At 39.7% G+C, this 17,889-nt stretch overlaps 1 protein-coding gene and 1 long non-coding RNA gene across 8 annotated transcripts in view; one reads left to right on the top strand and one right to left on the bottom strand.

Annotated features, from left to right (window-relative positions):
- Nucleotides 1-16,702, bottom strand: part of DIAPH2 (diaphanous related formin 2) — a 992,113-nt gene extending 975,411 nt beyond the window's left edge. For 3 of the 5 annotated variants that reach the window (XM_026483533.4, XM_057313019.1, XM_057313024.1), the window contains exon 1: nt 16,249-16,659. In XM_026483533.4, coding sequence (XP_026339318.2) covers nt 16,249-16,386 — 138 coding nt within the window. In that variant the 5' untranslated portion in view covers nt 16,387-16,659. Of the gene's footprint in view, nt 1-16,248 lie in introns of all 5 variants that reach the window. The other 2 variants (XM_026483534.4, XM_057313012.1) reach the window with 1 other exon arrangement.
- Nucleotides 16,665-17,889, top strand: part of LOC113244286 (uncharacterized) — a 28,076-nt gene continuing 26,851 nt past the window's right edge. For 2 of the 3 annotated variants that reach the window (XR_003312353.4, XR_007188339.2), the window contains exon 1: nt 16,683-16,917. This is a non-coding gene — a long non-coding RNA (uncharacterized LOC113244286). Of the gene's footprint in view, nt 16,918-17,889 lie in introns of all 3 variants that reach the window. The other variant, XR_008959683.1, reaches the window with a different exon arrangement.

The following is a 17,889-nucleotide window of genomic DNA, read 5'->3' as shown; positions in this document are numbered from 1 at the left end:
CAGTGTTTGTTCCATGAGCATGGAATGTTTTTCCATTTCTTTGTGTCCTCTTCAATTTCTTTCAAAAGTATTCTATAGTTTTCAGAGTACAGATCTTTCACTTCTTTAGTTAGGTTTATTCTTAGGTATCTTATTGTGTTTCGTGCAACTGCAAATGGGATCCATTCCTTGATTTCTTTTTCTGCTGCTTTATTACTGGTGTATTGAAATGTAATAGATTTCTGCACATTGATTTGATACCCTGAAACTTTGCTGAATTCACCAGAGTTCTAGCTATTTTTTGGTGAAATCTTTCGGGTTTTCTACATAGAGTATCATGTCTTCTGAAAACAGCGGATGTTTGACTTCTTCCTTGCCAATCTGGATGCCTTTTATTTATTTTTCTTGTCTGATCGCTGAGGCTAAGACTTCCAGTATTAAAATGAATTACTGGGACTTCATCAAGATAAAAAGCTTCTTACAGTAAGGAAACAATCAACAAAACTAAAAGGTAGCCTTCAGAATGGGAGAAGATATTTGCAAATGACATATATGATAAAGGATTAGTGTCCAAAATCTATAAAGAACTTAAACTCAACACCTAAAAAACAAATAACCCAGTTAAGAAATGGGCAGAAGACATGAATAGATACTTTTCCAAAGAGGACATCCAGATGGCTAACAGACACATGAGAAGATAGATGTTCAACATCACCCATCATCAGGGAAATACAAATCAAAACTATGATGAGATACCACCTCACACCAGTCAGAATGGCAAAAATTAACAACACAAGAAACAACAGGTGTTGGCAAAGATATGGAGAAAGGGGAACACTCCTGCACTGTTGGTGGGAATGCAAATTGGTGCAGCCACTGTGGAGAACAGTACGGAGGTTCTTCAAAAAGTTAAAAATGGAACTACCCTATAACCCAGCAATTGCACTATTAGGTATCTACTCAAAAGATACAAAAATACAGATTCGAAGAGGTACATGCACCCTGATGTTTATAGCAGCATGATCAATAATAGCAAAACTATGGAGAGAGACCAAATGTCCATCAACTGATAAAGGAATAAAGATGTGATACATACATACATACACACACACACACACACACACACACAGGAATATTATTCAGCCACCAAAAAGAATGAAATCTTCCCATTTGCAACGCTGTGTATGGTGCTAGAGTGTATTACGCTAAGTGAAATAAGTCAGTCAGAGAAAGACAAATACCATATGATCACACTCATGTGGAATTTAAGAAAGAAAACAGATGAACATATGGGAAGGGGGGAAAAGAAAAAAAGGAGAGAGGGAAACAAACCATAAGTGACTCTTAACGACAGCGAACAAACTGAGGGTTGACGGAGGGACATGGGTGGGGGATGGGCTAAATGGGTGATGGAAATTAAAGAGGGCACTTGTTGTGATGAGCACTGGGTGTTGTATGTAAGTGATGAATCACTGAATTCTACTCCAGAAACCAATATTGCACTACATGTTAACTAACATCTTTTTTTTAAAAAGTACTCACTGACTTTCAATAGTCAAATAGGGAAGTTAACCTTGATTAAGTGGACCAGAAATCATAAAGGTCAGTCAGTGACTAATATTACAGTAATACAGTCTGGTGATAAGGAAAGAGCTTATCTTGAATAAGTAAACTTGATAAACACCATATGTATGTGTGTCTACATATCAAGTTAATTTTTATTTTCCCTGTAAAGAGAATATTAAAACAACCACTGCCATATAGTATTCCAGGCTTCACATGTGTCTCAGAGACATGAAGCAACAACTTTATGCTATTTTTGGTAGAACTGCATCATAATTAGGAAATGTCTTTCAGCAAACAATGATACGGTATTGAACTTTGATGTTAGAGTAGCTAGGAAGGTTTGGCATCAACTGCATTCAGGTAGTATTTGAAGAGGCATGTGATTGGCTGCAATTGTATATAGAGAAGAGCAGATAAAGAAAAAACTTTTGAGATAAAAGGCAAAGGAAGCCATTACCTTTGGCAGTCAACAAAAGCAGTGACAGGAGCTGCCAGAGAAGACTGTACCATGGAATGTAATGTCCATATAGATGATGAGTTAAAGTGACCAGCATCAAAAGTTGTTTAAGATGTCGAGGAATCAGCAGATGGAAAAATTCCCTTTTCAACTCATTAGGATGAGAGTGAATAAAAAAAATTTTTTCTCAGAGGTCAGAAATAAGTGATAAGAGGTAAAGTTTACAACAACAAAGTTGTAAATAGTCCAGTTCAGCAGATTTCCAGTAGTGGAAAGGAAGGAAATGAAAATAAAATTGGTAGGAGGCAATGAGACAAACAATGCTTCCTTGAAAACAGGGATAATCTGGCCCTGTCTCACAGAGGGAAGGACAGAATAGAAGAAGGAATGACTGGCTAAGGAGCCATAGGAATTTCTCACATTAAATAAACACAAACTCATAGAGACCAAAGCAGGGTTTCTCAACCTTGGCACTACTGACCTTTTGGGCAGGATAATTCTTTGTCATAGGGAACGGTCTTGCACACTGTAGGATATTCAACAGTATGCCTGGCCTCTACTCACTAGATACCAGTAGCACCCCCCTCCATTTGTGACAATCACAAATGTCTCCAGGCACTACCAAATTTCCCCTGGAAGACAAAATTGTGCCCTACTGAGAACCACTGGTGTAGAGAGAAAGAAGAACATACTTTTCGGGACAAGAATGTAACATCCTTCCTCATGTATTTTTCTAAAACCCAAGGCTCTTTAGAGCTCTAGATGAGGTCAAAAACAAAAGAAGGACATCAACAGCCAAGACCATATTAGGAGGAAATACAAATTTGTAAGAATAGGTAAGAGAGATATTTGAAAAACAGAAATTAAAAAAATACTTAGTTGGCTTAATTACCAGCTTTCCCAGTTATGTTTATATCATTATGTGAGCTTAAGATGTCCTTTACCTCCCGTTTCATACATATTGTACATAGTTCTATGAAAAGAACCAACACAGAAATTTTAACTCATGCAAGTTAGTGATCGTAAGTATGAAACAGCCCAATTTCCAGGCATATACTGGTATAACTATGATCTGTTTTATTCATCACATTTTTTAATTAAAAGCTCCCTTTTCCTCTTGGAAGGATGATGATTAAGACTGAAGGGCTAGAACTCAAATCATATACACACTTCCATATTATTTGGCATGTAAGCCCATAGTTTAGGACTCTATTACTCGCCACACGTCAACACAAAAATAGTTTGTCACAACACTTTCAGCAGGCTAATTAAAAAAGATAGCACTTGGCTGAATATGCCACACTTTTATAGCAGCCAATCTTTAGGCAAAGCAGTCACAAGAAACAGCAGGAGAAGGTAGGTGGTTCTTGGCACTCCCCTAAACAAGAAACAATGCACATCGTTACTTGTGGACCAGGAGATAGCATTAGTTTTTCCAAAGCAGTTTTACTTCACACAAAATTTCACAAACAAAAGGGAAATGGGCAGAGGAGGAGAGATAGAAACTAAAAGATCAATCAGGCAATTTGGCTTGCAGTGTAACCTGTCCAGAAGCTACGCTCTTCATGGCTAACATACAAAGACAAAAAAGAGAATCATATGCAATATGCAACAGTTGTAAAGTACGGTAGGCCTTGTGTTGACCATGAAATTATTTAAGAGGCCAGATTGATATTTTTAAGAATTATGTTCATATATCCTTAAAATACACAGCCGTATCACTTTCGTCCTCATGGCTATTTTCTAGCAAGTGGTCACATGTCTGATCCACTACTTCATGGCAATGATTAAAAGAATTTTAACTACTGATTGTCAGTGGCACTAAAATGAATGGCCCTTGAATTTGGTCTTCTTACATAAGCATAGTGCAAATGTAGGCCAGGTCCAACCATCACCAGTCTAGAGAACCACTAGGTCTTCAGGTCAATTCAGAGCCAGTCTGAAATTTAGGGTCTTAGACAATATAGAAAATAATGGTTAAAAACATGGATTTCGGGGCACCTGGGTGGCGCAGTCGTTAAGCGTCTGCCTTCAGCTCAGGGAGTGATCCCGGCATTATAGGATTGAGCCACACATCACGCTCCTCTGCTATGAGCCTGCTTCTTCCTCTCCCACTCCCCCTGCTTGTGTTCCCTCTCTCGCTGGCTGTCTCTATCTCTGTCGAATAAATAAATAAAATCTTTAAAAAAAAAACATGGATTTCATAGTCACACTGGTCTTGAATTCCAAATTCACCACTATATTTCATTGGGCAAGTTACTTACCTTTTCTGCACACTTCTCCTCACCCACAAAATAACTGATGTGAGGACCAAATGAGTCACTATTGATGGGGGAGGATATCTGCCATCAATCCCTGAGCAACTCTGAACATTCTTACTGGGTAGAAAGGCCCTGAGACTGAAAGGCCCTGACAGCACTTTAGCCAGGCCATTTCCAAGGGCTGTGTTTAAAGCCAGTGACCCTGGGGGCACCTGGGTGGCTCACTTGGTTAAGCGTCCAACTCTTGATTGATTTTGGCTCAGGTCATGATCTCAGGGTCATGGGATTAAGCCCTACATTGGGCTCCACGCTCTGCAGGAAGTCTGCTAGAGATTCTCTCTCTCCCTCTGCCCCTCCTCTCTGTCTCTAAAATAACTAAATAAGTAAATGAAAATAAAGCAAGTGGCCCTGATCATGAGGTAATAATACCACCCCTCCCCAAAGAGCAGGCTCACTTCTGCTTACCATAAAAGTGGTAAATGCCTCCAAACTCAGGTTCCTCTCCTGTAATGCAACTGTCTACCAGTGTAGGCATCCATCCTGGTCTACCTTGTAGAAGAAACTAGGACCATAGTGAACCAGCGTGTCATGCTGATATTCTGGCTACTGCTTTTGCAATGAATAATAAACCATCTTTTGTTGTTGACCCAGAAGTCTCGAGTCTTCTGCAATCATTCATGAAACAGCAACAGGTATATAAGCAGGGTAAAATCCCAGACCTTTTACAGTTCTTGACAAATATATGCAAGGCATTTAGAATAGCAGCTGGCACATATGATGTTGTTCGTTATTGAGAAACACCGCTGGGCAGGCTTGAGTACTATACTTGGTCACTGAACCAAGGAAACCACCCAAAGATTAGGATGATCTAGGGCAGAGCCAGCACTCTCTAGGGCCCTTCACACAATGCACGATTAAAACAATGTTGATGTGACCTTCCCTGGGCAGAGCCCACATTCTCTAGGGCCTGTCACACAATGAACGGTTAAAACAATGCTGATGTGACCTTCACCGAACCAGGCTAACTCAGACCCCAGAAACAGTAAAATTAACTTGTATTTTCACCCATTAACATTCAGACTTAAACTGTTATCTTTCATAATTACCAACTTTTCATCTAACTAGAACCCACATGTCATGTGTTTATTTTACGAAAGATTCATTACAGCTGTCAACAACCTTTGACCCCCGCCCCCCCACCCTGTACATCAGACCTGAATGGAACCTTAAAGACGGTTTATTTCAACTCCCTTATTTTACAGAATAAACTGACACCCTGAGAGAAGATAAATGACTTGCCCAGAGTTACATTTTAAAAAGTAGTCAGCTTACTTTCTATACAACCTCTTTAAATTGCCAGAAATTAACTCTTAAAATAAAACTTAATAAGTTAGATACCCTATTTAGCTTATTTCAACTCTGTACAGCTTATGAAATACTCTTAGATTCTATAAAATGTGGAATCATGAAAACACAGTGGTGGTACTAGGATCAAAATGCAATATCTACTAGTTTATGGCAGCATGATTGATGATGGGTGTGGATGGGAAATGCTTTTAAATAAATCTCTGTCATATTCAGTAATTGATTTCATATCCAACGGCCATCCTTCTGCATGTTATTTCTGTGGCCAAGCAATAGGATACACCATTAATAATATTCACAGAAACCAGTAAAAACAACAAGGAGTAAGATGATCAGAGTTAGAAACATGCAAGTGTTAACAGATTATTTAAAGGGAGAGGGGTGAAAGCAGGGATATGTAACTTATCTTGATCCACAACTAGCTACAGCAAAGCTTGTAGGAAGAGTGCGATAAACTGGGCCCAGAGCCCTGCTTAACTCCTACGTCAAAGTACAACTAATGCCTCAATTCCATTATACAGAGATATGGCCCCTTAAAATTTTATTTGGTCTCAGACCTACTCAGCCATATAAAGATAGAAGATTTTGATCTCACAGAAATTCACAAGATCATCTTGATTAAGCAAGTATAGGCTATACAAAGGAAACCTAAGAATTCAGAGACAAAACATACATGAAAAGCCAAACCACCAACATGGAGAAAATCCAGGCCTTTTTTTTTTTTTTTTTTTTTTTGCACTGTAAAATCATTCTTCCCTTTAATAGCTTGTTTAAAGACCATTAGCTATTCAACCAAAGGGGAGGAAAAATGTAAGCTAATACACTGCCAGTGAAAAACAAGCTGTGAGGTCAGCCTAAGAAAAGATTATTTCTACTCACAAATGTTTTATGTACACACTGACTCTTCTGGAAAACACTGATTTTGTAATGTGAGGTACTAGACTGTAAGGCACATTAGAGGAAATGCTTCTGCCAAACTTATTTTAACCCATCTTAAATTTCTATAGGTTCTTGCCTTATAGTAACATAAATGATAATAGATGTTATGACACAAACTTTTAAAAAAATGCAGTTTTACCTGTACAATCTGTAACCATGTGAAGCACTGTGGAACAATAATGTCAAGAAAATCACTGGAAGGAGTGCATAAAGGAAGGAACCTTAAGTTAGAGAAAGTAATCAACATATTGAACTTGTACGCTAGGTCCTCAAGAACACAGCCCTCTACAACTGAGGACTGTAATCATTTAAAGGCAAATGCAGTCAGGTTTAGGATAACATATTACATAGATATACACCTTATATTCTTTTTTCAGAATTAATGACAAATGGAAAATACTTATTCTAAGTGAGACATTACACTAAGTCCTGTGCCTTGCTGAATTTCCTATCAGGTATGAGAATGAAATACACAAAATAAAGATATAAGGAATATAATAAATCTAGTTTAAATGCAGTTGCTAGCCAATGTGGCACCTTTGTGTGTATTACAAAAAACAGCCCCCAGAAGATAACAGTCTTGGGACTGAGCACATGATTTGGTAAGTGATGTGACCTTTGTGGTCTCACATACTCGAGCATAGTGGCCCAGGTCTCCATTACACATACAACTTCAAAATATAAGTGTATAGTTTATACAAGGTCTTGCTTTCTACATATAGCATCTTCCTAAACAGCTTCAGCCAGCATAATATTCTATTAAGCATTTGAAATTTTATCAATGATGGATTTCAAAGCACACAGAATAATACCTCCATAGCTTTTTCTCCCCTCAGCAAAACAAAACCCATGCCACAACAACGACCCAGCCCAACAATTATCACTCATCTCCTGTTTGGAGGAAAGTTACCACCTGACTGGATCAGTAAATAGCCTAGAAGTTGCCGAGTGGAAATGGATTACTAGTCTAAATTTACTTGAATCCAAAATTCAAGAAATGATATGCCTAATGCCTTCCTGTATAATAACAGCACTGAATTGCTCTCTGAAAAGTAGTGGTTACACAATTTCTTTAGTAAATCTGTGTGGAGTCTAGGCTTTTTGCCCAAGTTGATTTTTCATACTTACCCACACCACCCATCCCCAGCTCCACCACCACATTAGTGTAGCCTGATTTTCAATTTTAATCCCACAAATATCTAAATAAGAATACTTAATAGTTCAAAGTTCTTTGTAAAGGTTTGCTCATCCAATTACCCATATTCAGCAACCTAGAGTATATTAAAGTGGCTAAAAAACACACCTCGATTACCAAATTGGCATTCGTATTGAAATTAAAACTAGAGCTAGTAACATACACTTAGTTGTGTGTGTGTATCAAAGAGTTATATGAACCCTTTATCCAAGAACTCAAGAACAAATTTCCTTTGCCCAACTATCTACAACATTTCTCTGGGAAGAAAATACTTACGCATAAACCCCACCCCACTTCACAAATTGCAAAATGAAGAATGAGTGATTACCCAACCGGTGAGTGGAGCCAAAAGTCTTAATTTGGTCTCTTTTCTATGGCACATAGTAGCTGTTCTATGGAGTCTCTCCGCACTTGCACAGACAACCTTTCCAGATACTTCTACAGAGGGGGCTGCTGGGTGGTTCAGTCAGTTAAGCGCCTCACTCTTGGATTTTGGCTCAGGTCATGACCTTGGAGTCCTGGGATTGAGCCCCACATCAGGCTCCGTGCTCAGTGCAGAGTTTGCTTAAGAGACTCTTCTCTCCCTCTCCCTCTGCCCCCCCCCACTCGCACACGCTCTCGCTCTCAAAAATAAATAAATCTCAAAAAAAAAGAACTAAAGACAGACGTGAACTTAACTGGAGCTGATACTTTGTGATAGCACTTTATGTGGAGTAACTTTAAATGAAAGTTTACCACTAACTTTGGGGTGCCTGGAGGGCTCAGTTGGTTAAGCATCCAACTCTTGGTTTTGGCTCAGGTCATGATCTTAAGGGTCCTGAGATCAAGCCCCATTTTAGGCTCCACACTCAGTGGGGAATCTGCTTGAATAGCCTCTTCCTCTGCCCCTCCCCCGACTCGCACATGCACACTGTCTTTCAAAATAAATCTTTAAAAACATTTTACCATTAACTTTAAGTTGTATTTGTTTAAGGAGCTCGGTGATATGTATATTAATTAGGCACACATTAGATTAAAACTCTATTTTTGGAGGCAATTAGGGATATTTGAATAAGAGTTAAGTATTAGATGATACCAAGCAATACATTACTTTTTAAGATGCAACAGTGGCTACATTAAAAAATGTGGCTACATTAAAAGAAAGTAATTTTGACAGAAGCACACTGAAATATGTAGGAGCAAAATGATATCTATCTGGGATTTGCATTAAAATACTTTAGCAACGAAAAAATAAAGGATAGATAAAGCAAATGCTGAAAATCTAGATAACTACTAGACTGGGGGTAACAGATATATGGTGATTCGTTATAATAACCTCTTTACTTTTTAATATGTTTGCAAATTTTTATGTATTACAAAAAAGGCCATATTAACTAGCCCATATTACAAATAAAGTGACAACTTTATTTTTATCTCTTTTACTTTTAACTAGGTGAGAGATCGACAAATTAAGGATAGACAAAAATTCCTCATAATTTTGACCAACTCTTTACCAAAGCATGTGGGTATCCATCCCAGAATGACAAATAGATTTAGGACTGTACCTGTTTTCTCCCTTGGGTGACCACGAGAATTACCAGGTGATTTAATCAATAGCCTTTGGGAAATAATACATTCCTAATGAAGTCTTGGATTCCTACATAGACCTGCATGAGTAGCCACCCAGAAGCTTCTCACATGAAGCAGGCACTGCTATATAGAGCCTTAACAGGAGAGACCGGTGGACAATTTGACAGTATTTGGTAGCTTACTCTCCCCAAAGCAATACAGAAAAACCTTCATTAAACAAAAGCCTGTGTAAGTGGTGATTAGTAAGAATTTTGTTTGCCACATTCTTTCATGAGAAAGGCACAAATACCCTTTCCCCAGGCCACCTCACATAAAGCAAACAAAAACCAGAATTCACTTGAATGTCTGCTCAAGCTATACCCAGAATAAGTCAATCAGACTGAAACAGATTCAACCTAATCAGATAAATAAGTTTTAAATTAGTATGAGTTCATGTCTGTTACTTACAGTCATAATAAATGGCTATGTAAAAATATATCTCAACCTTCCTTTATATGCATCAATTTTGAGCGGTCTTCCTACAAGAAGACAATGGGTATCCCAAGATGCCTACTTGGATATCAAGTATATAACTATTATTTCAAGTCACCTGGCCATCATCTTAGTCTCTTCAGTCGAGACAAAATAGCATATCAAACACCTCAAATCTGACAGAAGGAATTGGTCTCCTCTGCATGGCAGACTGAATACAGGAATAGGGGAAAGTTGGGTCCTCAATAATAATCCATATGGTGCTAGTGATAACCAGTAATATGTAACCAAACGTGCTGATTCATGGAAATTAGCATATATTATGTGTGCATAATTTTCAGGGTATCCTGTTATTTAAAGTGTTCTTTGGGACCAGATTGGCAAAGAATAGGATTTCACTTCAATGACATACTGCTATTGCCAGAGGTCTTGGTACTTGGAGTAAACTCCAGGTGGATTATAAATCTAATGATTCCAAAAAGGAACAGAAAGAGAGACTGAGTAATTTTTCACTTTCAGAGACTCTAAAGTGTAATAACTCAGTGCTATAAGTACCTTTTGCAATGGAAGTGACAGATTTTAAACTTATCTCTAGGCCAGTCCCCTTAACATATCAATGACTCAGTTTCCTTATTTGCAGAACAGCAGTAAGCTACACAGCAAGGCAGAATGCCAAAGATATCTAATAAACATTTTGTTTTGTTTTAAGATTTTTATTTATTTGTCAGAGAGCGCGCGAGCACAAGCAGGGCCAGCGGCAGGCAGAGGGAGAAGCAGACTCCCCACTGAGCAAGGAGCCAGATGCCGGACTGGATCCCAAGACCCTGGGATCATGACCCAAGATGAAGACAGATGCTTAACCAACTGAGCCAGCCAGGCGTCCCTCTAATAAACACTTTTAAGATTTTATTTATCTATTTGACAGAGTGACAGCCAGTGAGAGAGGGAACACAAGCAGGGGGAGTGGGAGAGGAAGAAGCAGGCTCCCAGCGGAGGAGTCTGATGTGGAGCTCAATCCCAGAACACAGGGATCACGCCCTGAGCCAAAGGCAGACGCTTAATGATTGAGCCACCCAGGCGCCCCTAATAAACATTTTTTAACAAAAATTTTAAATGTGTCAAATTGATAAACTGAAAGAAAGTGGTACCCTGCTTCTTAAAAAATCCTACAGTAAAAAAAAAAAAAACAACGTTAAATTCACATCTTATATACATCCAACAGAATTATCAGTAAAAGGTCAGAATGTATACTCCTCCAAATGGACAAATGGAATAAGGAATCAATCAACATATAACCATATTATGGTACTTTATACCACAGTAATATTAGAGCTATCAAATTGCAAGAAAGCCATTAAACCATCCAACCACAATCACACTTGATTCAGGTAACATAGGGGGTTAATAGTAATGCTGTGTATTTGTATAGCAATATGGAATTTTCTAAATGCTATCTCATTCATTCCTGTGTTTTATCTAAACCATCTTGTAAAGCCAATCAGATAGTCATTATGTCCAACTGGCAGATGTTAATGAAAGGGCTCAAACTCCCGCCTTTAAACAGTTCATCAGAGATCACAAGCAAATGAAAGATAAAATAAACACTGGAACCCAGGTCCTTTGGTCCTCCATTCAGTATTCTTTTGCCAATAATCTGAAGTCTCCTACTAGTAACAATAAAGTGTTTCTTGGGTCATAAGTTTTAATACTTTTTTTCTGCATGGAAGTTCAGGCTCTGTCATCACAGGAATCCAAACAAAAAAGGGGATAGAGGAGTTCTCCCAGACAAGAAGTTTCTTGAATTTCAAAATAGACAAAGGACACAGAGGGATGTACAGATAGGTTCATTGGATGGAGTATTTTTTTAAAAGCCTATTTTCAACAATTTACACTCTCAAAATGACTGACCTATAGGGAAAGAATTCCCAGCTAATAATCATTTACTGAGTAGTTTTGCACCCAAGCACTGGTGTTCAACGTTTTCAAGAACAGGCATAAAGTGGGACCACTGCCCAGAAGCACTTTAAAATCTCTGTAGATACAAAATCAGCATGTAACATTCAGGCTCACAATAGTTATGAGTTCAGAACAAGGAAAAGCCTTTGATAAGCTGAAGTAATCAGTGAAGTTTTAAAGAAAGTATAAGGGAATTTTGAGACACAAGCTGGGCTGTGAAAGGCAGGTGAGATTTATAAAGGAGAAATCAGGTGGATATTTCAAATTTGGTGAAGATGTTCAGCAACGGATGTGAGGCAATGGAGTGGCAGGAGGAAACTGAAGAGCAGAGAAATATGCCTAGTAAATAGATGAACAAGTAAATGGATGAGTACATGAGCTGCAACTGGAATCCAGGTTTCTAAACATCAAACTCCTATGCCACTCTGTTCCTCCTAACTGGTCTTCTTGCCTCCATCCTGGCACACCTCTCTAAGAAATTCACCATTGTATTAAGTTTCTTTAATTCCAATCAGGCCAGTCACCTGCTTAAATCTCTTCAATGGCCTTCTGTGGCTTACAGAAGGAAGTTGAAACTCTAAAATGGCATACAAATATCTATCATGATCTGGACTCTCTCTTTGCTAGCAGGTCCACCATATGTACCCTTTGTTTCAGCCATTAACATCTACACACAGTTCCTTTATTAGGCATGTTACCATATCTCTCTACCTTTGTATATGTTGTTCTTTGAACCTAAAAATGCCTTTCCTTCCCCTTCTTCAACTAATGCCTTACTTTTCAAGCTTTGGTGCAAGTATCACCTACTATGACAAGCCTTTCCTTGTCACACTCAAGCATCCAATTAGATTTAGATGCCTCTCCACAATATATCACCCTCTTATGCATATTCCTACGATTCCTTATCACACAGCTCTTTAATCATTAACTTCCCTGTCGCCCCCACTAGACTAGGAGCATCTTTGTATCACCAACCATCAGAATGCCTAGCATGGAGTAGGTGTGCAGTAAATGTTTGTTGCATAAATGAACTCAGTGGGCTCAACTTTATCAATTAAATCAAAACATGATTTATCCAATTAAAAAACCAAGCCAAATATTCAGGAAGTTATACAATAACCAAAAAATTAACTTTTGTTACATAAAGTTACTAATTTGACTCCACTATCTAAAGAACCAAAGGCTTCAGGAATCATACAGAAACACAAAGTCAAAATGCAAAAACATCTAAGAATGTTAAGCCACTCTACACCATTGTGTGTGGGGGGGGTGTTAGTTCTACCTTAACAATAGCCTCTTTTAATGGTCAAATCATTGCCTTAAATATGTGGGATTCAAGATGCAGCTCCTTCATAATACTTCTAGAGCTCTACTAGATTTGACAAAATACACTACACGATTGACACCAAATTACTAATTAATTTAAGATTCATGCTGCTTGATGACATGCTACAATCTGGGCCTAACCAAAGAGTTACATAAAATACAAAGCTTTACTACTAATGCATCATTCAAAATGTGAGAAGTCCAAGACTGCCTTCAGTAAAAGAATTGAAAAGGGTCATTATGAGGATTCACAGATGTAGAAAATTAAACTAAGTTCTGTTAAATTTTTATTTAATCTTAAACAGATCTCATTAAAGTCCTAAAATGTCACTTTGAAAAAATTATAATAGCCAACAAAAAAAATTCTAATACCCATCAAAAGGTTGAGATATAAATTAAAGTAATTCCTCTCAACAGAAAACATAACTTCCTTCTCCAGTTTTCCAGAACAATGACGAACTAAATGAAAACAACTGAATCACAAGCCTCATACTTTAATGACTTCACTATAACTGTTACTTTTTCTATGTAATGGAAACTTTCATCTTAGCTAATACTATATATAGACATTATCTAATTAACTTCTTTTTACTCCCAGATGAATAATCTTCAAATCAATCATCTGTGTGACCAGTACTATTTCCCTTCTCCCTTCATGGCTGACCTCCTCCTCTCCCTAGTAACTTGGAGTGGAATCAACTGGCATTTCCTTTACTCTCTCTCTTCGGTAACCCAATAGTTCTTAGTCTTCTATAGGTGACAGGTGCCTTTGAGAAACTGATGAAAACTATGAGACCCAGAAAAATGAATGTACCTACATACACTAAAATTTTTTCATACAATTTCAGGAGCTTAAGAACCCCTATCCCCCACAATCACCTACACGAATAATTCCTACGACCATATAGCTCTCTTTTACAATCTACACCACAACTCCAGATGAATTCCATCCTAAAAGGCCTTAGAAGAACATGTTGAGCACTTCAGTAAGACAACTTAAAATAATGAAGTAAGGCATTTATTTAAAAAAAAGTCTATCAAGTCTTGTGTTTGGTCAACTTGCTTGCCTTAAAATGTGCTGAAATGTCTTCCTAAATTTGTTTTTATTAACTCTGACATATCTGCTTGTAAAATCATGTAAGTCTCAAAAGTTTATTTGAGCAAAAAAAGAAAGTTCCAGTTGCTATTAACAAACTCTTGGATTCAAATACGTGTTCTACTATGTCAAGCTATGTTCAACACTGAATGCTGTTAGCTAGTAAGTGAAAGTGATACCATCTCATAAGGATCTAGTTACCTCGTCAAAGCAAGTAAAACATAAAAGATGAAACAGGACAAATACCAAAGGGAAAGGAAGAATATAATCAAGGTGTTATTACTAACAGACGTAAGTGCTTTCTTGAAAGTGTAGTTCCTAAAAGTAGAAGCTTCTTGCTGGATGTACTAAACTATTCGTGGACCCTGAGTTCACTTTTATTTTTGCTTAAACTTTTAATCACTGTTAAATCACAGTTTTGTACTGGGTCAAAAAAATAAAAATAAAAAAGGAAGCATGATCACTCTTTTACCGCAAACTGATAAATTTCAAAATCACATCAGAATATTTAAATATATTAAACTTTGGTGATACACTAACAAAACTTTTCTAAGTTTCATGATGCTGGGGGCACCTATTAAACCCATTAACCCTTTGCCAGCATAGACAATTCACAAAAAGCTGTTTCTTAATTTTAAATACTGGGTTAACAGGACATATCAAGTAACCAAGTTCTCAATTTGCCTCAAGTTAGGGTGGAATTGATGAGACTTTAAACTGTTCATTTTATTCTACCCCACTAGGTCCCTTCCCACACAATGGAAATCTGTGTATTTCCTGAAATAATACTATGACCATTGTCTTCCAGTATGGGCAACCCATAATTGAAAGGCAAATTGGAAGCAAGAGAGAGAAGTGCAACAGGTACAGACCAAACGATCAGCTGCCATAAGAAAAGGCTTTAGTAATGTCACTGTCTCCTCCCCTATTGTTTAGTTGCTGGTTAAAAACGAAAACTAAATATGCAACATGTGCTTGTACTTCAGAGTTAGAGGCAGAACCTTCAAACAGGATTTACTTGCTGAGTTTGTGCAGGAAAACTATTTTCCCTCATGCCACCCAAATTATAAACTTTATTGATAAATGTCCGCGTATTTGCCATGGTTGGAAAAAATACAATGTAGTTAATCTATTTTGTTAACGTTACCAGTTTTTAAGTTTCACTATTAAACCATTTTCATATAAACTTTAAAAAAAAAAAAAGAGGAACCCTTTTAACTGATGAGTTGAGGAAACTCCAGTATTTCCCAACCTAATACCAGGCCCCATAGATTACATTCCTCTGCACATTAAGTCAGTGGCAGGAAATGGACTGCTACCACTGGTTCACACACTTTCAGGGCAATGAAACTTGGGCAGTCTTACTGCTTTTGAGCGTTCTTAATCAACTAAGTGGAAGTACTGTAATGACTCTATTATATACACAACAGTTGGTGGTACCTCACCCAGCCTCAAACTCCCACGCTCGCCCCACACTTACAAAGAAATGTTTCTTGTGAGAGCACATGGAAGAGGCAACGGGAAAAAGCGCACGTAGGCGACTCTTCCTTAGATTTCTGGTAAAGTAGAAAGACGAGGAGCCTACGCTGTGCGGTTTTTTTAAGAGCGGGGCTAGTTTGCAAGTCTGTGGGTGGGCTTCCAAGTATTTGGATTGAAAAGAAGAGAGGTTCCCCTGCCCGGACACTAAGCATTAAGAGTCAAAACCCAGCAACTGACTGAGGGGAGAAGGAAAGGAATCGCGGAGATTCGTGTCCACAAGTTAGACAAACAACAGACCCTACCCAGTACTCGGGAGTCTCCCCAAGTTGGGGTGGGGCCTTTCTCCTTTCCGCACTGCCTCCCGCAATGATAAGAGCGAGAAAGGGGTTAAATGGAGAAGGGGGTGCTCTTCCGCCCCCGCGCCGTCTCCGCGCCTCGGCGTGGCCGCTCCTTTAGCGGCTCCCCGAGTAGCACAGCGAGACCGCGGTTAGCCTTGGAAGGGGGCCCCGGGTCCCCCCGTGCGCAACAGTCGGAGGATCCCGGGGCTCTCGCTGTACCCAAGGCCGGCGGGGACTGCGGGAGCACTCACCAATTTGGGTTTGTTTTTCGTTTCCTCTTCGTTGGCGGCCCGGTTCCCCGTGCTCCGCTTGTTGCTCCGGCCCCCACCGGGTTCCTCGCTGCCGCCTCCCGCTCCCGACGCCGACGCCGACGCCCCGGGCTGCTCCATCTTTCTCCGGCCCTATCACCTGTGACCTGTAACCCCACCTCTCCTCAACTTGGGGAAGCCCCTCGGGGTGGTCCCGCTGCCCCAGCTGATTCGGTATCACCTCTTCCTGTGTGAGAGTGTGTCTGCCTGGGGAGCTGCCGATTTCAGGTTCCCGGCTCCCAGGCACCCCCGACGCAACACGCCGTTGCCACTACTCGGCGCTGGGGCAAGCCCTGCCCCTGAGCAGCTGCAGTTACCGCGGTCGCTGGCGCCGCCGCCCTGAGGGCGGTGTTTAGGGTGGAGGGAAAGTAGGTGCCTATCTCTTTAAGAGGGCCTCGACACACGTGATTCATCAAAGTACCCGCAGTCAGCCGCCTGGGCGCCGAAAGCTGCTTCCTACTCCCAGTGCCGAGCGGGCCCCAGCTACTGAGCATGCCCAGCGCAACGACGGGAGCCAGAGGATAGCAGAGGACTTGAAGCTGCGGTTAGGCACTGATTTCCCTTCCTAGGGGCCTAGCGTGAAATGGAAAGGAACTAGTCAAGAGAAAGGAGGTATAGCCCATTTTAGAGATGGGGAAACTGAGGTCCAGAAGGGCTCAAGTATGAGTTTAACTGGCAGGTCTCCCTGAATATCAGCTTCTGCTAGTGTAGGCCAGAGCACCTTCCCCACAGAGGCCTTGCTGGGGGTGTGGTCCTGCTAGGCTCTGTGGGAGGGGTGGATTGGTAAAACAGCTGAAATCTTATAGGAAAACCACCATTGGGAGCGCTGATTAATTGCCTAGGCAGACTGTATGGGTCAAAATGGACAGAGGGGGTGCTTTGGATTGCCATGATTGCTCTGCGATCCAAGCAGTACAGTCGTTCCTTTATTTCCATGCTGCGGGTAGTAGAAGCAGAAGGCATCCACTAATCTTGGGGGAAGGGGGAGCAGTTAAGGCTCTTTAACCAAAGCACCTATAGAGAGCTAGCAATTGGATTGAGTGCTATTTTCAGTTTCTGGGACTAGTTTAGGTTTAGGGTTGTTGTGGGGAGTAAGATCATGTGTGTCAAAGCTTTGTTTAAAACGTAAATCTCCAGACAAATGCTAGGTGTTTTGTGCAGCAGTAGCAGGGTACTGTAAGCATTGTTAGTCTTTAGTGCTTGGGTTGTCAGGAAGAGGCCGAGGCTATATTTCTAACATCTTTTTTAAACAGGGCCCTCTAAAAATAGTGTTCACACTGAGAACATTGCAGGGACAGAGCACGATTTGAATGAACCACCACGATAGAATAAAAGCACATATGTTAGAGAAGCCTGAAAGGTAACCTCAGATGCTAAGTCTATTAACATGTCCGTATGCCTGTTAGTCAGATATCTAACGGCCACGACTTCTTTTGCCCTCCCCTTTTCAACCTAAATTTAACTATGCTGAATCTAATTTGTTTATGAGCATGTTTATTGAGCGTGCATTATGATAAATTAGACCATGCTATAGATGTGATGAGGCAGTTAACTGGGACAGTAGAGTGAGAAGAACATAACATA

The sequence above is a fragment of the Ursus arctos genome, chromosome X (assembly GCF_023065955.2).
Source record: "Ursus arctos isolate Adak ecotype North America chromosome X, UrsArc2.0, whole genome shotgun sequence".
In the NCBI taxonomy this organism is placed as follows: domain Eukaryota; kingdom Metazoa; phylum Chordata; class Mammalia; order Carnivora; family Ursidae; genus Ursus; species Ursus arctos.
Note: the sequence above shows the minus strand (reverse complement) of the source record. Positions and strands in the feature narration are given on the sequence as shown.